We start from the raw sequence: 23,270 nt of genomic DNA on the forward strand, positions 1-23,270 counted from the left end.
AGATAAGCAAGATACGTTTGAGTATTGGCGGGAGAAAAAAGTAGGAAAGAAATTTATGCGACCGGATCCGTTACAAGCATAGGTAGCGATGCAAGGTTGCTAGAAAAGCTTTGAGAAAAAAGAAAAAAAGAAAGAGATCATGGAGGTGCTACAAAAATGCTAGAATGAAAAACATGTACAGTATACCTGCATAAATCAAGCAGGCTAGCTGACTATTTGTGAGCGCCCCGTTTCAAAGGAGATGCGAGTGAAGCATCATCATGAACGCAGATAAACTCCCTTTAGGGAGCCTAAACTAAAGGGAGCCTATGCAGTGCTCTATTTCGACGCACTCACAGAGGTTCGATACTTTTGCTCACGAGCGACTGCACATTTTCTGCTATAACACGTCTTTACGTGGGCATTGTACAAATTTCGGCATTTTCGCACTCTCCTTTATTCGATAAACATGTCTTATCGACAAATTACAACTTTCCCGACAGGGCAAGCCCATAACATCGGCGGCCATCTGCTATCAGCGTCGTCTGTTTATGTGCAGTCGTCTGGTATGTGGCATCGTCTGCTATTTTCTACAAAGAAATGAACTCTCCGTATAAAGCTGTCGTATTCGCTCGCATCGAGAGCCTCATGGTCTTCATTGGACCGCCCACGGGAGCAACTTCTCTTCTTTACCGTAAAAACACGAAAACACACATACAGAAGAAAAAAAAACCCACTAAAGACCAGAAATACTTCAAAAGGTAAAAGCTGCCTTTACGATCATATAGGTGTGCAGTACACCTTTCATTCTTCCTTTTTTTTTTCTTTGTCGGAGAATAAATGGTCTAGTCACGACGAGCCTGCAATGCTGCCGGCTCACCCTTGCTGTCTCCATGCATGACGTATCAAGAAGCTAACAAAAGTAAGAAAAAAAGAATGACAAGACGCGACAAAGTGAACATAAATGTTCGAGGAAACGCGGGAATTTTTACACATCACGATGTCGCGCCGTCTTGCGTGCATGACGTCGTATGTGGTCGCGCCGCTCAGTGTTCACGCTTTAATGATTTCAAATGACTCCGAGAGGCACGATGAGGCCGATCAGCGAGCTGCTATATACACAGGACGGAGGCAGCTATAGGTAATGCGAGAATGTAGCTTTCTAAAACTACTTTTTTTTCTTCTTTTCGGTATCGAAAATATGTGGTCCTATGTTATAATGCGTCTTTGAAATGTGGTTGTCGGGAAATAAGAAACGCATTTGTCTTTCAAATTTTACCAGGGGTACGGGAAAACTCTTTCTGTACCCGAATGTGTGTCGCACTGAATTTCAAGGAATAGAAACACACCGCAACCATGGCTGTAGCGTGTTTATGTAAAGTTTCCGGTCCGGTTCACGGCGATTTGCAAACCTGTATCAAGTTTGTAAGGTATACGAGGTAGAGAAGCGTCACTTTGACAAATGAGAGTGAGAGAAAGCTTGATAGTGTGCAAGGTTCCCGGTGTAACGCACGCAGCTGTCGAAACGTCACAATCATGCAAAGATTCCCGGGCGGTGTATTCTCAGTTGATAAATTTCGGAGATGGTCTCACTTTCGCAAGATTGCGCGGGATTCGGCTCCGGACTTGTCCACGTATGTAGCCGACAGGTGTGTACAGGTGTCGACCGTATATATCTGTGCCGGCTGTCGCAGTGCCGAGAGCACCGTTGATCGTATATTTCGAAGCGTCCTGTACCGAGTCTCGCGAAATCTCGCGAAATTAAAATGATCTTCGAGAGTGATCAGCCGAGAATACCATCCCTGGCAAATTCTTTTTTTTTTTTCGGGCGGGGGGCGGGGGTGGTATTGCTTTTCTCTTGCCAAAAGGGCACGGGTATATATTAAAGGGCGAAAAATGCGCCTGACTGTAGGTGTCCGTACCAGCGCTATATGCACTCGAGATCTGCAAGTTTCACTATAACGGGGTTGTAATTTCCCCCTACATAGAAATTAATCACGCTATGTGTGGCGCCTGCGGGAGCTGTGTCTATCATAGGGGGTTGCAGACAATTTAATATCAGGAACTACTCCGAGCAGAGTGCTCGAAGTAGTTGAACTATACCTTTTCTTTTCTTTTTTTTTTTTTATTTCGTGAAAGAAAGATTGCGAACTTATGGATGTAACGATTGTAACTGTGAGTCTTCGTTAGCCGTGATGCCCGAAATCTTCGGTGACGAAATTTAATCGTCTATGAAGCAACGATTCCTTTTCTAAACGCGTTTCATGTTGCACATTTGCACTGGTCATTTGATGACGTTGCGTCTAGCGTTTTCCACGTTACACCGGTGCGAGTTAAAAAGAAATAGTGCAAGAATGGCTGTATGTGTATTACTTACGTGCTCACACCGTGGACGAGTTGAAACACTTCCCTTTGTTTAGTAATTATGTACGTGATTTCTGCGTTGTAACGTCAAATCTGAGAGGAAAGAAAAAATTTGAAATATTTGTGCCCCGCCTGCGACCTGGTACTGCATTTACGGGACACTTTTTACACGGGATAAAACGTGCCTCTAGTCGGCAGTGTTCTCGTAGCCACCTAGACGACGATGTGCATCATTTTTTTTTCCTCCTCTAGTGCACAAAATATGATTCACCACGTAGGGTATTGCAAGCGAATTTGTTGCTTTTAGATAGAAGTTCATACACTCTAAAAAAGATACTTGGTTCATGGCCAACAGCGGGCCTTCAGAAAAGTGCACTTCTTGCTTTGAAAAAGTTTTTCGAAGGCACATACATTTTGAGGAAATATTAAATTACAGTTTATCCTAACATGCTAAATCAGTTATATAAATGTTGTCCTGTGTTCAAAATTGATTTTGTGGCGATCGTGTTTTTTCCGCTAGGTGTAATTACTTGTGTTCTGTGTTTTGGCCATTCAAAACATTTAACTTTATATATGCGCATGCGTAATGGACTCATGCACAAAACTTTGTGATTCATGTGCTGTTCGACTGTATATTGTGTTTATACATATGGTGTTCCACTGAGCGCCACATTTTGTGGCATTATTCACGTTCTTGCGAATATTTGTTTCCTTTACTACGTGACAAGGAGTAACCGGTACCGACATAAAGGCATCAACCTCTCCTATGATTCACTTCTAGAAAAAAAAATAAAAAATAAAAAGAAAGAACAGGTGAGAGTTACATCCTGAAAATTCGTTTTTTAATTAGCATCGATTAACTTATTTTTATTAGTCGTAACTTTTTATGTCTGCATGTTTCAGTATAAATGATACATTGGTTCGTGTGTATTGGGTACCTCTTTCGGACAAGTTCATAGGTGTTACGGGCAACTTCACTTTGCACCACGAAAAATCAGTTACATGTGTCTTTAGAGCACAGCGCAACAAATGACGATCGACGTGAGCGCTTCTAGGTATATCTCTTCGCACTAGCGCTAAAGGGAAGCTTTAACTTGTGCGCTCCTGACTAAATATATGGAAGCGGAGAAATTGTTTTTCTCGGCAACCCTTACTGCACAGCTGTTGTTGAGGTTTGTCGCATTTAAAAGAAAAAGTTAACATATAGTGGCTGTCCGAGTCAGATCATATTTATTTAGGTCGTCAATATTAAAAAAAATTATTGCGCAATGCTCAATCAACAAAAAAGCTCAGCTATCAAGTTTACCGCTATTTAACTGAGAAATAAAACACGGTATTACAATTCGGCAAGCTCTACCTATTAGGGCATTTAAAACGGGAAATAAATTTATGGTATTTGCAGAGCACTGAATTATTGCTGCGAATTTGTTAGTTGACCATTCGCGAAAACCTCCTAACATATTTAACAGTTCCGCGTAAGATGCTAATTCATATCCACATTTGTCTTCTATCGAAATTTTAACAGATGCAGTTGACAGAACTGGCAGAAATTTGTAAATTGCTGCAGAGTTACAGATTTGTAAACTGCGTGCTATTTGTTCTTTTTTTAAACTTATCTATTTTCGGAACTTCTTGCAAAAAAAAAAAATGTGTGGTCGAGATTCAAAATTCCTGCTTCAATACCACAATTTAATTTTTACTCTCAGATGCAACCAGTTTCATTCAAATCGGTCCAACGGTTGTCTTGTGAAAGCGTTTCTGCGTTTTACATGCATTTGAATATTCAAATCGGAGTACGTTAAAAGAAAGCTTTCAACTCGGGTCCGTCCCCGATTTCCCGATTCATACGCGCGTAATACGCATAAATGATCTTACTAAACATACGCTGGATCAATTTAAATGAGATGCGTTTCATTTGAGAAGGAAATATGAATTCTAGTTCGGCACCATTATAAAGTTCGCTGTTGGCACCGTTATAAAGTACGCAGCTTTACTTCAATTGTAGTGAGAAATGCCACAGCATACCGAGCAAGCTGCACAACCTATTCTCGAGGTCGAGGGTTCAATGCCGGCCATGGCGGCTGCATTTTGATCGACTTTTTTTTTTTTACAACTACTACCGAAAATGTGGAAGTTTGAAGAAAGACTAGAACGATGTTTGCAATTGCGCAATTGCTCACAAAGAACAACCTCTGCTCCAACATATGAAGGAGAATAATTTTGATATAGTAGGTAATAGCGTACGCTAAATTCTTACAACGGTTACAAATATTTTGTGAAAGACTTACACGAAACTTACAGACGGACACACGAAGAAACGACACACACTAAATATCGCGCGAAAAAATCGACAACTGGATTTCATTTCGGGTTCTGTTGTACCGAAAGAAGACCACTTGGTAAACGATTTCAGTGCTCTGTCTTATACAATAAGGAAGCATGAAAAGAATGAAAAGAATGAAAAGATTTCCGCGATCGGTGTGAGAATGGAACGTGCTTCCGGCCGACGCTGTGGAATTCTCGTCTTCGGCTGCTTTCGTTACAGCACTGAAGGCTCATCTGTCGACAAATTAATTAGTCAAAAGGCATTAGTTGTTTTGTTTTCTTTTTGTTTCCCGGCCGCGGCGGCCGCATTTCGATGGAGGCGAAATGCAAAAACGCCCATGCGCTTGCGTTGTAGTGCACGTTAAAGTACCCCAGGTGGTGAGTGAGTGAGTGAGTGAGTGAGTGAGTGAGTGAGTGAGTGAGTGAGTGAGTGAGTGAGTGAGTGAGTGAGTGAGTGAGTGAGTGAGTGAGTGAGTGAGTGAGTGAGTGAGTGAGTGAGTGAGTGAGTGAGTGAGTGAGTGAGTGAGTGAGTGAGTGAGTGAGTGAGTGAGTGAGTGAGTGAGTGAGTGAATTTTACCCCAGGTGGGTAAAATCCCTGGGGGTAAATTAATCCGGAGCCCTCCACTACGGCGTGCCTCATAATCAGAACTGGCTTTGGCACGTAAAACCCTAGAAAGAAGAGAATGTAAAGATTTAGTTTGTTGCCTTGTATGCGCATGTTTTACTCTGTATGTTTTCCAACGTGACATAAACACTGTATTTGTACACGAAACCAGTCCCGGTATATTTTCACGCGCAAGCGACGTTATGCTAAATATGTATTATCTGCATTATGTTTTGGTGCCGCTTGTAACCCACTCCTGCTCACAGCCTTTAAAGGGTAGCAGTATTGCTGAAATAAAATTTATTTACTTTCCTGAAACAAATAAACAAATAAGAGAAGAAAAGCTCAGTAGTGATTTGCAGAAGTCGCTACCTCTCAAGGCATGCGCAAACAACGCAGTTATTTAGCGGACAGTTACAAGGAAGGTTGACTGATGCATTGGTCAGCGGCACAGAACGTCCGCTCGGTTTCTGTGATTAACCTTACAGTATCTGATTTCGTCCTGCTTAAAATGCGGTGTCTTATACATATCGTTATTCTAGTAAAGCCGATCCCGAAATACAGTTTGTTGAAATTTTGCGTGTGCGTGCGTACGTGTGCGCGTGTGTGTGCGTGTGTGCGTGTGTGTGTGTGTGTGCGTGTGTGCGTGTGTGCGTGTGTGTGTGTTGTTTGTTCTTGCGTCCATGTTTTCGCTGCGAAGACGATCAACATATCAACATTAGATGATAATCAACGGACGAACCCACATTAGGACGAAGCCGCACTCCCTAAGTACATAGCAAGTTTCGGACATAATTTTCTCCCCCGCTACCGAAATGGCGACTGCATGCGTTTGATTCCGCCGCACTTCCATAAAGCACACCCCTGCTTCGCCAGAGAAACATAATTTCCGCAGGACGCTATATTTTTGTCGAAAGGATAAGGAGCGTAGAAATGTGTACAAATAAGAATAATAATAAAAAAAGAAATTAACGCGGGGGTTATTACCGTGACTCGAATGCCCTCTTCAGGAAATCATAACCCCGGGGCCTCCTTCTGCCCGAAGTGTCACTGCGGCGAATCTTCCAGGTGCCGAGACGCCCGACTGCGCAGATGAAAAATACCTAAAGAAATATATTAAAAATCTATGAGATGAGCAGGTTATGCGCCCTTGACGGCAAATTGATGAAGCCTTCCAGTCACGTTCGAAGCTAGAGACGCGCGGGATGCTTGACGGCCGGAAATAAAGAAGAATAAAAAAAGGGGGGAGGAGGGTTTAAAGCAGGTGTGTGATAGGCTACGGAAATATCTTCACCGATCGAACAGCTCACCCGGACAAAAAGAAAGAAGAAAAAAGGAAAAAAAAGAAGTGTTTCTTCAGTGAAAGATGTCAAGAATAGAAAAAAAAAGATAACTATATTCATTGCCAGTTGATTTAAAGATCGCAGTAGATCCGGAAGTCGGCGGTGAAAAAATCGAAGAGAGCTGAAATACACGAAACGAAACACGTCTTGTTAGCACGACGTCGATGCAAGGAATGAATGAAGCGGCAGCGATCGTAATCTCCCCCCCCCCTCCCCCATACGTGTCATAACCTTTTCCTCTTTATTTATACGGATCGATATTTGGAGGATAGTTAAACAACATGATCTTTAGATAGAGGTGGTGGAAACCGTATGCACACTTTCACGCTAGAAGCAATGAACATCACGGCGTCCGCTCTAGGTGCAGAGAATCGAAACCGCACTAAAACAGCGGTATCGAAAAAATTGGTGGCGATTTAACGGTAAATGCGAGCGAAATAAAGCGTTAATTAGCATGACGCCAGACCTCGTTGATGCTCTGGATGTCCGATTTAAACCGTCTTGAAATGCATGATCGACTAATCACCAAAACTTCACTCATTAAGTTTTTAACTAATTGCCTTGTGGCCCATATTGCAATTTACAAATTCTAGCCATGGAGTTCGCAAGGCGGATCCACTTGGAACGAATTCTCAGGATGACACCAGTTTCGAGATATTAATTCCCTGAACTTTGCGGAGAAATGCACAGGCGTTCCAGTTACTTTCTTTACAAAACGTCATTTTAGGCATCGAAGCACAAAAGCAAATTACGTCGCGGAGATGCCCTCTACCCTCACGCAACGCCTGGCGCGCAAGCATGCAGTAGGTGTCTCCTTTGTCCCGCTCTGCTCTGTCGAGGTGCTCATGTGACGTGGCGCCGCAGCCAATGGGAATTTAGGTGCCGTTTCGGTGCTACAGACGCCGGCCTTTTCGCTCAGTGGTCCGTTTGATGCTCTCGCATCAAACCGTCACAAGAACATATGAAGTCACAAGCAGGATGATTACAGTAATCCGTGTACTAACACGGATCTCCCATAGACGCTGACAGTATGATTGCAACGCTAGGATTCTACTGACAGGATACAGCCATGCAGTGGCCAGTGTGTGCGCGCACGCGTAATGAGCTTCGGTGATCGCGACGCCGTGCCACAATTTTGAAGGCCACAGTGTCAATGCACAGCCGGTTTCATTCCCCAGGGATTAATTTTGCAGAAGGGGGGCCTCTTTTCGGTTTTTAGATTTTCGTCGCGTAACATTTCCAGAGTGAAAATAAAAGTTTCTTGTTGTTTGATTGCTGTCAAACAAGAAAGCGTGCTAAAAGATGTATGTTGCGAAGTGTTTCACCAGCACAGTTTGTGCTGGGTGCACGTTTTGAAAGTTGAATATGCATGTTCACAAAAGCCCAGTCATCAACTGGACCTGTCGCGAAGGTGGAAAGTGGGCTTTTTTGAACGGTTATCAACGATAATCAGTCCCTTAAACTAGTTTTCCCCCTTTTCTGCAGTTACTGCACTTTCATTCTGTTGGCGTGTTCAGGAAAATATTTATTGTTGCAGGTTGAAATAGTGAGGATTAGAGGAGACGCGAGCAAAACCAGCTAATTCTTCGTTTAGAACAAATGGTTTTGTCACCTGCGCATGTTTCACTCGTAATCGTTATTTTATTGCGTAATGTGCCCCTTGACGCGAAACGCAATTACGCTTTCAAAGCTCTTTGTTCATGGAGTAACATCGAGCGGTTTCCCGAGTGCCCGAATAAAATTTCGTAATTAGCCACACGGAGGTGAATTCTCTTGGAATCGCGCAGCAAGAAGGTAATCAGCTTTATTCTACTGTATCCACGTCGGAGTTCCAAGTTCCCCTCTGCTGAAAAATATGAGAAATGAACGAATTACACGAACCAACAGAAGAAAAATGAAATTTTGTTCAAATGTCTCCTAGGTAACTGTGAGCGCAGTACATGCTTTATATAAGCACCGATTGAGAGCTATTATCTCTCTACCGCATGAATCCGTTTATTAAGTGAGTATTTGAAGAAACTGAACGTTAAGAGTCAGGAATACGTTGGTGTGGACTGCACGGGCAGCAGACGCAGGTCGCTGATAGTCTAGTTTGAATAGGCCATTTTCTCCCCTTCCAGTATGTAGGTGAAAACACAGATTGCTGTCTCTTTTATTTCCTTTCAATGCAAAATAGCTGTTTTTTAATTTAGAATAGCAGCACTTATGGTGCCGCTATAATTAAAGTTAGTCCACCTACTATATACTACATCTAACGAGTCATTTGCAGCACTGTTGAAGCTGCAAGACTCCTCAGGCAATGGGAAGGCCGAATGCCCCTCGCGATGTGCTCAACCGCGCCTCGTCGTCTGCTCAGCTGATTCTGATTTTGCGGTATAGGACGGGCATGCGCACAGTGTCTAACATGTCACGTATCGTTGTAGCTTATCATGTTCCAAGCGAAACGAAAGAGATCTCTAATCCCTCCATTAATCAAACAGTTACATACTCGGAACTGTATTCCACTGCGCTAGGACATTACCTGTGTGCGCCTCATATACCTTCGGCAGAGCTGCAAACGACTTGTCAGATGGCGTATCGCCTGCAAGGTCTGTAATACGTTGGCTACACATGTACACAGTGACAGCAACGATTTCCGACCTTGGTGGACAAAGGCTGTGGGCAGGAAGAAGAGTTAGTTTGACAGGTCGTGTAATGCACAGCGCAGGTGATCGGGAGTCTGATAGTTTGACAGCACGTGTACCAAGTCAAGGGAAGCGCAGTTCCTACGACGGCAGATTATTATCTGGTGAGATTAGATTGGGAAACTTGCGCATGTATGTAGCGTGGAATCAGCTGACAATAGACCGGGCTAATGGGATATCTTTAAGAAAGGAATTGGTCCCGGCAGATGGGCTCAGAAAAGCAGCTGCTGCATCAGCTTGCTGATGAAGATGACGACGCTAGAGCCAGACGGTACCGACGCTTTCTCTCATTCGCTGTCCTGTTGCCGTCCCTTGCGGCAAAAGCATTGAGGCTTCAGTCCATTGTTGTAACGTCACTTGCGTACGAATATAAAGCGAAGGCTAAGTTATTAATGCAAATAGCATTCTTAACATTGTCACACCAGTTTTCTTTCTGGCTATCCATCTATCTAATAAAAATTGTGGGCCGATCCGAAGATTGTGAAGTCTGAAAACAGCAGTCGAAACGGCTGTTTGCACCAAACGAGTTAAAAAAGGACTTTAGTTCGGTGTGAGTTACGATTTCTCTGCTCAAATAAATATGCAACGAAGAAATGCTCCGATTGCACAAGAGGAAAAACAATTCGAATAAAAATAAAGCAAATTTTAGATTTAGTGCTTCAATTTTTTTTAAGTTGAACAAAATTGGTAAGTATAAAAATTTAGACATAATGTTTACAAATTCATAGCTCCTCACCGAAAACAGATCACAGCCCCGTAAACTGTGGTTGATGAAGAATTCTAAGCGAACGAATTTGACGTATGTGCCTGCAAGTCTTAAGGGAAATCGTTAGAATGTTTTCGCGAATTTTGGAAAAGTCCGACTCGCGGATATTACAAAGCGGTGTACAGTACATTAGTTTTGCCTGCTTTATAAATATTAATAGGCCGCGTTTACAACACCACCATATCACTTTTTATATTGTGATTACACAGCTGCAATCTTGACGCCTCAATTTTCTTGAATTTTGGAATTTTCAACAGTATTTTTACAGTAGTATTGATGGGTGAACTCGGACATCTATACTCCCAACAGTTGGTAGATATTAACTTTTCTTCTTCTTTTTGTTTTACTTTACCTGCAGCAAGCCTAAATGAATTCGCTGAAGTGAATGCCAATCAAAACAATGTATCCATCCCGGTGCCTTTGATACGAGCTCCTGAGCTTAGCCTGCCAAAGCGGAGAAAAATATTTACATGCTCATCTCTGCGATGACATACACGATTACTTTGCGAGTATAACTTTTGGAAAACCCTCGTAAACGTTGTAAAAATTGTCAGGAAAGTCGTCAACTAATATGCAACATTTGCTTGCTTAATATACGCTCTAACCAATGCAGTTTATAGAACTGCCATGTCTGTTTTTGGCAAACTTGGTGCTTTAGTTTATTTGAGTTTCGGCAATTTTCGCAAAAATTCGAGGCCTTATGGGTGGATTAATGGAAACAACAAGTTAGCATAGACAAATAATTTTTTTCATGGCTGTATTTCCTTCAATTTCGTAGTAATGGTCTGATTATAAAAACAGGATAACGTGGTCAAAATTCCAGCGTTGCATTCGGCGCCGGTTCGTCAATGTCACGTCACTCATATTGAAGCTAATGCAAAAACGCCCTTGTGCTCGCGTTGCAGTGCACATGAAAGAACCCCAGGTGGTCAAAATTAATCCGGAGCTCTTCACTACGGTGTGCCTCATAATCAGAACTGGTTTTGGCACGTAAAACCCCAGAAAGAAGAAGAAGCTTTTTTTTTCGCATTTTGTATCACAGTAAATGTTTTTTTTTTTTTTGCAAACTCTATAAGCTCGGCATTTAACGTCTTTTTAATAATTCAATGTAGTCCAATCGTTACCGATAAAGAAATTACCTAGGCCTGCCCAGAAGCCGTGAAAATCCACTACTCCGCTGCTATAGCTGATGAGGGAACTTGAATGCCACGTTAGCAAAAGTCCTTAGTTTCTGCGTCTCTTCCCGCTTATCACACCTCCTCTGATAATCGCACGGTATAGAGTGGTGTTTCTGGTGCTGTAAAATTGGAATTTACAAATACAGTCGCAATTTATTTTTTCTTTAGATTCATTCGAATCGTTTCGGCAGTTAGTTATCCAATTAGAACATCTGGGCGCATCACACGTATCTTAATAGGGAAGTCATAGCTGGCGCAGCGTTAAAGCTCCTTCTTAATTGTATCAAGAATTCATTGGAGCCTGCCACTTAGGGATTTCATGTAGAAATGAACACCTGTATACAATATATACACTATTTACAACAAACGATACACTACAACACGCAGAATGCAGATCGATGCCGTAAACTTCGTTCGTTCGAGAAGACAGTGTCTTCGAATTCAGGGTCGTCGTGCCGTGGGCGTCATTGCGTCGTCGACCTTCATTCATCGTCACAGGGCGGAATGCGCATTGTTAAGCGTTTCAAGTTTGCGCTGAGCGAGGCATTTTCCGGGGAAAATATGTCGAACTCACCGCTGAATGTTGGGCCGTGTCGGTATTCGAACTAGGATAACGTTTTAGCTCGCTGCTGGACAAGGACAGAAGATAGACGTAGACGGCAGGATGCAAATCGTGCTGTCTCCTGTGTCCTTGTTCGCCAGCGCTAAAATGTTGTCAGCCCGCCTTCGTGGCGTAATTTCCGTGGCATTGTCCTGCCAAGCCCGAGGGCGGAGGATCGAATCGAGGCGGCCATGTTTCGGTGAAGGCTAAAATTTAAAAAGAAAAAAAAAGGAAATCTCTATGCAGTGAGTTAGAAACTCATCTTTCTTTTCCCGCTCTTGCCCGTCATGTTGGCGTTTTGCGCTTCTTGGTATTGCGCTTCTGTGACCGAGGTTGCGGCATCGAGTCGATGGGGTGAAATGCAAAAAACACCAGTTTACCTTGAATTAGGTGCACGTTAAAGAACCCCGGGTGGCCAAAATTAACCCGGAGTCCCCCACTATATGGCGCGCCTCATAATTATGTCGTGTTTTTGGCACGTAAAACCCCAGAATTAAATTTCCCCCCACTCTTTTTGAATTATTTGAATTAATAAATAATTTATTTATTTGTTTGTTTATTTAATAATATTTCTTGCGAAGTAATCTTGTCGAGTTCAACCCAGTTTTCCGTAACGGGTATGTAGCCGTATCCTGCCGTTGTCGTGGGCCGATCCCAGTGATAACGCAGTCGAAAAAAATTCGGGGTAGCTTGCAAGGCTAACGACACAGCGGAGCGGATCGGTTTCTAGCTGGTCCTAGCTATACGAAGTGATGCTAAGTTATACGAAGTAATGCCAAGTGATGCTACGTTATGCGAAGTGTATAAGCATTTCGTCGTGGTCCGGGGCATCGGGGAACGCCTCGCGAAGCAGTTGCAGTCCGAGCACACGTAGGGGAAGTGGGCCGAAACTATGCACAGTGTACGGGCGGCGCGCAGCAGACGACACGCCGGGATGACGTCACGGCGCATGCGCAGTAGCACGCAGCTGGTGGGAGCTCGGCCGAGCCGCCGCCAGAGGCGCCTGCTGCAGTCACGGACACCGCGAGCGTTCGGCGCTAATGCGGAGAAACGTAGAAGCGCGGACGGCGTCGGCAGCACCTCTGCGCGTTGCCTTGTTGGTGCTGCTACAATTTGTTTCTCTGCCTCTCTGTCTCTCTCTCGCTCTCATTTTCTCTTTCTCTCTCCCGAGCATAGCGCGTGACGTGGTTGCGCGCTATGCTCGGTTGCTAGGCAACCCAGTGGCAGGCCGCACACATTACGGCTGGCTTAAATAGCTCCGCTGTTAAACATGTGCACAGATTTGCCACATATGTGCCACTGGGCGTGCGGCACTGGGGGCCAACAGGCGTGTGCCGCTCTTCAATGAATCTCTCTCTTCCACGTCAACTTGGCTCACTGCAAATCACAACAACAGCATCATACCTACACGGTGACATTCACGTGATATGGTTTTGCTTGGAAATGAGGGTCGGCGTCGACATTGTGGTTTTTCGATCTCTAAAGAAAGCGCGTCCTTGCCAAATATGACCTTCAACATTCGCGCTTGTGCTCTTAAAGGACTTTGCATAGAAGATATAGAGCTAAGAGGCTTTCGTAGCTGCGGAAGCGGTTCAGGGAGACTGTTGTGATTTGCTCGCTAATAAGACAATGACGAAGTATTTGTGACAAACCTACAAAGATTACCAGAGTGACTGCAGTGGTTATGCTCGAGCGATAGCATGTAGGCTTGTACGTGTGTTATACGGCTCCAATGGGCATTCCCAATCACGAACCAGTGGTTGGGAGATAGTGGGATCGAACCACTGACGCTTAGTTAAAATTGTTTCAGCGTGGTCAATTATTAGACGCACGACAACCATTCCGATATGCACCAACGTGTCTTTCGTTATTGTACATTGACTTTCTTGTTCTCTGTTTAAAATATTCCCGTGTTCGGTTACCATGAATGTCCGCGTGCTTAAATGATAATTCTGCATTTCCATATATGGCAAGTAACAGTAATGTCGAAAGGCCCGCCATTGTCTGTTTCCATAGGCAGATGAATGGATTTGGTCAAGTTAAAGCAGGAGTACTTACTGTAGCGAGAGCTACATTGGCCACATTCTCGCAGTTTCGCTGTGGCGGGTGGCCGCACCGCGAGCTGAGCCGTTGCCTAGCAACCGCTGCAGCTGGCAGCGCCACTCGCCGCGCCATCTGGCGTCGTCTGCTCAAGTTACCACGGCGCGGCGACGCGCCGCCGCCGCCACAGTTTTGTTGCAAGCGTTCACCGCTTGCATCTGGCACGACGTCAGAGGAGGAGCCGGTGAAACCGCGTTGCAACAGAGGAGGAGCCAGCGTTGCATCGTATATGCAGAAGGGGCGGCTCGGTGGGATTCGTCGGCAGATATGGCAAGTGAGTCGGAGAGACTGAAAGAAGCCAGGCTTCGTCGTCGGAAAGAAACCAAGAGGAGGCAGCGAGCCGAGGAGACGGAGAAAGAACGAGCCGCACGGCTCGAGAAGCGTTGTAAGTACGAAGCGCCCAGGCGAGTGGATTCAGATGAGGCTGGCACCTGAAACGTGTTCAAGTCACTGAACGACAACCCCTTATCCTCCCACCTCACCGACCATCGGGCAGTCTTTGTGGCAATTCAGAAACAACAATATGAAGACTTTCAAAGTAAATGCGTTACACTTTAAAAATGTCTAGTCTTTAATGTAACCATAACTTAACGAGAGGTAATAACCAAACCTAAACACTCAGACGTACGAAGCTAAACGATAAGGATGCAACCGTATAGAGAGAACCAAGCTAAACAATAAGATTAACCATACCTCTCGCTACGCACACCCAGAGTTAAGCCACAGCCAGCCAATTTTTCAAGTGTCACAGACCCCGGTGAACGAGGCGCAGACGCCGGACTAAATTCCAAAGCCGACTTATCAGCTTCCGAAAATAATCCCACGAAAGCAAGGACAATTAAGAGTGGGCCCTCTGGTGCGCCAGCGAACGCCGGTTGCTGTCCAAAGACCGAGTCAGAGCCCAGAGTTGTCAAAACACAACAAAATATATTCTTCACACAAGGCAGTTACACACACACTAGCACACTTAGGCTAGACACAACACAATACAAATCAGATGGGTATTAAACACAAGAAAATAATTCACGACAAGCACTAAGAGTCCAACACGTAAAGTACAAAATATATAGGAACACTAACCCCCGTATTCAGAAATGCAACTTCGCTTCAAGTCCGTGCTTGACTGGAATTAAGTGACGCCTATTGTGAACATGCCCTGGACGTTCATTGCGTTTGCTTCGGCGTGTTCACAATAGGCGTCACTTAATTCAAGTCAAGCACGGACTTGAAGCGAAGTTGCATTTCTGAATACGGGGGTAAGTGTCCAATCGTATTCACCGTGCTGGTTGGTCTTGGAGTCGGACGATCTCGGCGTAACTTGGAAGCAAATCTCGAAGAAGGAACTTCTTCCGGAAATGCAGACGCTCGAAGAACCCGTCGACTAGCTTGCCGGGGAATCCCCTTCTTCCGCAGACGCTCTGTCTTCACGTTACATCACTTCACCGGTGCGGACTGAACTCCTGAATTCCTGGATTCCTGGATTCCTACTAAACGATTCTCGCACGGCGGTTATATAGCTTCCACAGGCGTTCTCGAACATTCTTATCGGTGTCGTGATCTCGTAGCATGGCCAAAGCTTGGGAAGCTTCTACTCTTTTCTCATACCTTCGACCGCCGTCTGAGTGTTGTCGAGGGGGGGGGGGGTGATGATGACTCATGCTGTTGGCGCGCGCGTACACGCTGTAGTTATCTCTCTCTCGACCCGCCGGGTGAGAAGGTGTCTCGGCGCGCGCGTGTCTTCTCTCTCTCTCTCCGGTTAACGTCGCTCCGTCGAGTCTCTTCCAAGTTCCAGACGTTTCGGCGCCGTTGTTAGCGTTGTTGCTTGAGGCGTATGCGCTCTCCCCCTCTGTTGAAGTTGCCGCGGGACCGGCGTGTTCTTTCGCTGGCTTACGTAACACGCGGTGCGCGCTTGGATTACGCGCTCTTTTGTGACATCAAGCAAAGCTTGTATTGCCTCACAAATGCGGGCAGTGGTAGTGGTGGTGGTGCCACGCTAAAACCTTAACGAAAACCTGTCGAAAACTTGCGTCTCGTTCACATGGTATATACCAAAATTGGCCTGGAAGGGCACGAATGTATGGCTGACATGACTGATAGGTGACGGCATCAATAACGTCACATGCTCGTCAGTTACATCACGATTAACAATAATAAAATCAGTGTGGCGCAGTTGCGGGAGCGCTGTGTTGAGGCCAAACGTCAGCGAAGAGCCGCCGACCCTGAGTTTAGGTCAAACGAAGCGGAGTGCATGCGACAGCGTCGTCTTGCTAAACAGCTTCGCTTACCGCCATTTTCTCGACAGGGGAAGGGCTCTGAATGTTGGCACGCTCAACCACGACGTTTTAATCACTCCGAGTCGTGTAGGGCACGGAACAATGCTTGCATGTAGTTCACTAGTACAACGTAGTTTCGACGTGCCCAATCGAATACCCGTGCCACACGAGCAAAGTAAAGTGCACTTTGAGCGAGTGCACTTGGCGGCTGTATAGTGTCATTCGCAGGCTGCCACACTGGAATTCACGCTTAGTGACACTCGCTGCAGAACGCACTCGGCAGCGAGTATGTTCGGCGAACTACTTCACTGCGACGAAGTGTGTAGCCTCGTTAGCAATGAGTAAAAATAAGTATTATTGAAAGAAGAGTCAGGAGTAATTTTTAATAACATTGTTTTGAATTGCTACCGTTACATGATAATAAAATGTGCCACACCGCAAAAAAAAAAAAAGAAGAAGAAGAGCAAAAGTGTACTCTCGCTCTCAGGCTGTTAACGACGACGCCCTGTAGTGGCTGCGCAGTTGTTTGGCTGATCGAGTCGTTTTGACTGTTGCTGGTCAAGTTGCCGTCGTTGCCGGCGCTTGTAAAGGTGGATTGTAAATGTTGTTTCTAACAATAATAAACTGTTTTCGTGCACAAATTTGTATATTAACAAATATATGCTTTCCCGTCTGACTCCCGATCGCCATGGCCATCAATTTGGAAGAACACTTCTCTCTCTCGTGTAGCAGTGGGCCGCCACAGTGACACCTGAGCGCGCTGAAGTGCACTCGCTCAAGGTGCACTTTACTTTGCCCGTGTGGCACGGGTTTTACGCATTCCCGTCAATGCGTGCACAGCACTGCGCGATGCCCAGTTCAGAATCCCAACGTGTACCTTTCCAGCAATAAAGCCTACTCATAATAGTGAAAATGATTTACACTTGTCAAGTGCAGCTTGTCGTCGCAAAATATATTTGCAACGCCTAAAAAGGCATGGACTGACAAAGCTACGCACTATCAGTAGCACAATAACGTGCGCTACGTTTTTAGCACTATATATGACAGCAGACAGCCTATGCACTCGATAGCATCATACACTGGCTGACCCAGAGGTGCTGGTTGACGGTAGCGCAATTAGGAGAAAATATCTGAACGATAACCGAGAAAGCAACCCTCGCCCAAGTCTACCCGTGCTTATAAGCTTAACCATCGCTGAGTTCCGCAGCCCGTGAACAAAGAAATAAGCTATGTTCGTGCAGTTTTGCACCTTCAGCACACTTAAAAGCAATCCCTGACATAAAACAAAACAAAAACAGAGTTCTTCAATGACGCGGGTAGCCGTCATCGCCGTTAGCCATAGCCGTTAGCCGTTACCCAAAACACACCAAATCCCTTGGGAATGCCTCGCCGCAGCAACTCGACGGCCAACTGTCATGGCGGCAACTGCACCGAGACGCGGAAAAAAGAAGAAATAGAGAAAATGGAGAGAAAATACCAATGGACGGCGCTCAACCAATTACTAGACGCAGACCTCCCCTGCCTCTTCTCATGCTCCTCGCCGAAGCTGCGGCAAGGTATATTTACGCATGCTAGCGAAGGTGCCGTAGAAGCCCATATCTCCTGCAATGGCGGCTTGTGGAGGCACGGCAACGCCATCTGCATTTCGCGGGGCCAACTTCTTGGCGGTAAAAAAAAAAAAAAAAAAAAAAGAGGAATATTTGCCTTTCGAGGCTTGTCTTTCCGCTCCATGTAGCCCGGCATTAATGGGGCATATCATTCTTTCTCAATAAAACGCCCGAGTAGCCTGCATTGGGTGCACGTTAAAGGCAGCGAAAGTTATTCCGGAGTGCCATACTATACGGCATCCATCATAATTATATCCTGGTTGTGGCGTGTAAAAACTCAGAATTTGACTTTAATTTTTAAAACTGTCAAACTGAATTGATCGTGTGCTTTATTGGGGGCGAGGACTTACGGAGTCGCCATCTGTCGGAAACGCCTCGCTTGCGTATAGTATGAGGGATAAAGCGGCGCGCTCCTCATAGGTTTTGCTGTCAGCGCTCGATAAAAACAACACGCAGGAGCCCTCCTGTACATTTCTGTAGGTACTCTCCAAACGAGGGAAGTTTCTTACTTTCAAAATAATAATCTTGGGCAAACAGAAAGCACATAATAGTTTACAGGCGTTATCTCTTCACCGAATACGTACAGTGAACGCCCATTGCGCGCGGTCGCCGTGATGAAGTCCCCCGAACCAGCTTCTTGCGTGAAAGTTAGGCAATCGCTCAGAGCAGACTATGTGAAATATTTTCTTATAGTGGGCTATCTGTATAACCAAATGGAGCATAACAGAATGAAGCCTCAATGCAGCGACCGACTGCGCTTCTGCGTGTATGTCCGCGCAAAATGTTTCGCTTTCGCTGCCGAGCGCGTTTTCGCACCGTGCCGTGAGCTTGAGACCACAGCATATGAACATTCGACAGTACACGAGCAACCATTGTTGCGAGGAAGCTATCAGAGCTGTTCAAAAATAATTTTGTTATAACTAGGTACTTCGACGATATACGGTGACTCGTGATGTGCCATCGCGACGATTCAATCATTTTTTTTATTCGCTTCTAAATTATTGGACGTTTCAATATCGTTATTTCTCAAGTTGCGTCGCGCTGTCTGTTTATCGGTCTTCTCAGCGAGGAATTTTTGTTAATCCAGTACATTTATTGTTCGGTGCTAACACAAACATCAGCATGCCTTCTTTGAACGTGCTTCTTACCGTTCCCTTTCCATTCTGGTGAACTTGCCAGTATCTAGCATCAACAAGTTTCTTGCCAGTATCTAGCACTAACATTACCGGGCAGCGCGCGGGCGAGCTGCCCGCGCGCTGCCCGGTTAATGTCATGACCCAACTACGCGACGCTATACCAGCAGGGGCGTTCCTCAAAGCGGTGCTCTCAGCCCGACGCTATTCAACCTCGCTCTTCTTGGACTTGCTGAATACTTGCCAACTACCGTCAAGATTTCAATATACGCAGACGACATCTGTGTCTGGACTTCGGCAGTCACACGTCTTCAGAAACGTGCGCTGCTTCAAAGAGCAGCAACTATGACAGCGAGCTACTTGTGTAAACAAGGTTTCAGCATATCACCAGAAAAATGCGCACTAGGGGCATTTACTCGCAAACGAATGACGCCTTATGTCATCTCAATCAATGGGCGGACCATTTCCTATGTCAGAACCCACAGGTTTCTTGGCGTAATCATTGACCGAGACCACTGTTGGAGCCCGCACGTGGCCTACGTGAAACAGCTCCTGACAGCAACTTCCCAGTTGTTTAAATACTTGGCAGGAAAGACGTGGGGGATGTCAGTAGACGCAATGCTGAAACTCTACAGAGCTCTCTTTCTCGGTTTTCTAAGGTACAGTCTACCTGTACCGAGCAACACTTGCAAGACAAATATTGGTGTTCTGCAGGCAGCACAAGATCAAGCACTCAGAGTTTGCCTTGGTTTGCCCAGATGCATGTCAACAGAGGCAACTATTACGATTGCTCGGGACCATCCAACGCAAGCTCACATTACGGTGGAACTCCTGAAAACGCACATCAGACATTTTGCACGTGCCCCTTATTACCACTTTTGCCGCTTGCTTAGTCTCTCGGTGCCCAGGACGTCGGTGGCATGCGGCGTCTCTGATTTCTCAACAATATCGTGTAGAACCGACAGGCTATATAACATAGAAATTGAAAAAAAAAATTATAATCCGCACCAATTTAATGGCAAAACTCAATAACGTACCCCGCAGCAAAACTTGAACACATTCCTCGCAGCCCAAAACTCGAAACACCACTCAGCGGCGTTCAAGTCGATATTTTAACGAGATAGCGTTAAAGGCCCCTGTCACAGAAAATCCGGCATCGGCGTCCGCGGCTGAGAAAATCATCCCGAACCACCCCGACCACGCAGGCCCTTCCGTGTGGCGCAGAGGCGCTGGGGAACTAATTGAATTTCTTAAAGTAAAATGCGTCAGAAAGATCGTAAAGTACGACTTAAGCACAACCTAAAGACATGATAGCGTCAGATTATAATTTGAATATACGAGAAAGCATAATTCTGTTACGAGTAAACTCAAACACAAGCCCCTTTTCTAGCATTTCTGTCATTCATGCAGCGGCGCGGCCGGGTAGGCGACTTGCAAAAACACCATCCAGATGGCGCTCGCCTCCTCGGCAGCGTAAAACGGGCAGCGCTCTCCAATAAAGTTTATTTCCTCCTCCTCCGGCAGCAGCGCGCTGAGGCGAAGGTGGAGAAAAAAAGCACCAGTTGCCGGGAAGCCTGACAGGCGTTCAGGGATCTTCGAATGCTATCGCGTTGCACAATTAAAGGCGAAGCTTAAGCCTCCTCCATTTTTTTATTGCGATAGCAATTATATGGACACTTCAACCGGATTTCTGCCGTCGGCGTCGCCGTCGTCGTCGCCGTCGCCGTGAGGTTCCCTATAGATAAAATCTTCGCCGCGTGCCGTATGCCCGAGCGGAAGCGTGCGGGGACGCACGCTATCACGGAGAGCGAACGCACTCAAGCTCCCACGCGCAAGCAAGGAAGCGGGAAGCCAGCGCCGGAGGGAGCGGGGGGGGGGGGGGGGGCGCACTTCCACTCTGCCAACAACCGCGCTCGTCGCTCGCTAGCACCGTCTCTTATCTCCACACGGCTCTGACCTTTATGCGCCGCGTGCATTCGCCGCTCAGTTTCCGTTGAAGCGATAGACCGCACGTACCTTCGCCGCTGCGGCGTATCCGCTTGCTGCCAGAGTTTTGACGGTCGTTGTCTGCAGTCATTCAGTGCGATCTATTCATGTTTGTTTGTGCGCGCTCACACCACGCTTGTTCATTCAGTTAGTAATAGTCGGGCCACATTTTCCAACGCACGCTACACATGCAATGCTGCCCGGATCGGCAGTGCAGCGCTACAGGTGTGTCCCTTCGCACGCGCTGTCCACGGGAAGCGCTTCTCATCAACACCACCGTTTCACACGCGCCTTCTCGTGGTCATCGAGTCTCTCTTCATGTCGGTCTACTTACGCCGCAGCACACCTGCTTACTTAATCAGCTCATGTTTACTACAATTCATATTGCTAGCAAAGCCGCTCACCTTACTTCATATGACATTGCTGTGTTGCTATCGCATTCATTGATTCGCCCTTAGGGCGAAACTGTGACATTTTTTTTTTTTTTTTGCATTTACAACTCATAAGAAGTGTTTACATGTCCTCGGATGCTTTTATTTTTATGTATTTTTTTAGGGGATAGACGGAGAAGTGACATTTGTCTGGCGTATTTTTTCGCATTCATAGTTGGCTTCGGTGTATAGCGCTGCGACAAGAGTACAAATAAGAGTGACTGACAGGACATGTGCTGTCCGGTCAGCGCATGTCTTGTCAATCGGCCTTCTTTGTCCTCGTGTTGTCGAGCTACAGAAACCATCCCCGAATACATTTCAACTCAGTAACCTTTCTGTCCTTTTGTTCTTTCGTATCGTTTCTACAAGACTTTTTTTTTTTCATTCAGTGATGCGCTTCAACTGTTATAGAGTGTACGTGCGCAAGCGTACGTTGAAGGCGAGGAAGGGTGGTACACTTATGTCACGGGTAAGTTAACTATCGAACTTCAACAAGTGCTTCTCGACGTGTTTAGTGGTTCTTTTATGCGTTGTCCTTATCTCAAACGCTGCCGCTCGCATTGGATATAGAGTGGAAAAGAAGTGTATACGCTGCTCAGCGCTATAGGTCGTCGCACGTCACCTTAAATCTCGGGAAAGCGTTGTATACGATCGGCAAGGGACTTACCTAGTCCGGATGTCGCCATTTCTTCTCACTTGCGGTGATAGCCTTTCCTTCCGTCAATTATATAGAATCAGACGGCACGAAAGTGCACCGTAAGTCGATTTAGGTGGTACGAAAAGCCGATGCTGACAGAAACGACAGCGGTCATATCTGCCCGGCGCTTATTACGTCCTCACAGGGAAATGATACCAGACATGAGAAGAAAGAAAGAAAGAAAGAAAGAAAGACGGTCGAAGCGGCAGAGACGAGCAGACTATATGCTTGCAGGAGACACAAACTAAAAAAGATAAAACTAAAGTTCTTGCTTCGGACTCGGCGTGGCCACTGATAAGAAGCGTAAACAGGGTTCTTATCAGTTTTGCTTCCCGGTGCAACTGCCAATAACTCGCCCACACGAATACACGCCAAGGTATAGGTGACGACGGTGGCAATCGGCTTTGTCGTGGAAGTGGGAAAAAAAAGGGTGCCTTGACGGACACGAACGAAGCACTCCGTTGTCACCGCCGTCGACCCGAAATGCCCGTGAGTATGCAATGATCGCGACAGCTGTGACGCGTGTGCTGGTATAATACCATTCATTCGGCCGATTTTTATTTTAATGCTTCGATGGTCGCCTGGTGATTGCTGCCTCGCCGCAGTCCGCCAGCGGTTAGAGTGGGACAGAGAAGAGGCGCACTGTAAAATCGTTTATTTGCGCACGCCATTATTGCACGCGAATTTCGCGTTTGGGAAATGACGCTGATTTTGACGTTTTCTGGCCCGTTGTCGCTATTTCTTGAGCTCATAAATCCAAACGGGACGCCGAAGCGAGAGCAGTGCTGATTTTTACGTCATTTGCAGTCATCCAGGAAAAAAAAATTCGTCAGCTTGTCGCCATCTCCGACTCGGAAAAGAACGCTTTGCGCATGTTGGTGCTTCCAATGAGGGTGAACCCTCCAAGAAACTCGTGTGGCTGCACCCAAGTCTCCATCTTTGCAATACCGACTGCTTTGCAGACTGCCAAGCGATGCGATACCCCTCTCCTGCCAAGTCTGAGTTTGGTCAGTGTGAAACATGCGCATACGAAGGCATTATTTTGCGTTAGACGGCCGCGTCAGCTTTCTTTGCACGAGTTTACAGATCTCACCGTTGGTAGCAAATTGTGTGAGAGTAATTTTACACGTTCCTACCTCGCATTTCTGGATACAATTCGAATGTTTTTCTTCAAGCGAAAGAAATCTAGGCCGTAAGAG

The 23,270-nt window shown here is 45.9% G+C and overlaps 1 protein-coding gene across 3 annotated transcripts in view; it reads left to right on the forward strand.

Annotated features, from left to right (window-relative positions):
* LOC119446386 (uncharacterized) overlaps positions 1–23,270 on the forward strand; it is a 261,982-nt gene that overhangs the window by 39,015 nt on the left and 199,697 nt on the right. The window contains exon 1 of one of the 3 annotated variants that reach the window (XM_049664105.1): positions 21,753–21,843. The exons of 1 other annotated variant lie outside the window; for it this stretch is intronic. In XM_049664105.1, the coding sequence (XP_049520062.1) occupies positions 21,766–21,843 (78 nt within the window). In that variant the 5' untranslated portion in view covers positions 21,753–21,765. Of the gene's footprint in view, positions 1–21,752; positions 21,844–22,423; positions 22,561–23,270 lie in introns of those variants that run through there. One more of the 3 variants, XM_037710809.2, reaches the window with a different exon arrangement.

Source organism: Dermacentor silvarum, chromosome 3, assembly GCF_013339745.2.
Source record: "Dermacentor silvarum isolate Dsil-2018 chromosome 3, BIME_Dsil_1.4, whole genome shotgun sequence".
NCBI classification, from domain to species: domain Eukaryota; kingdom Metazoa; phylum Arthropoda; class Arachnida; order Ixodida; family Ixodidae; genus Dermacentor; species Dermacentor silvarum.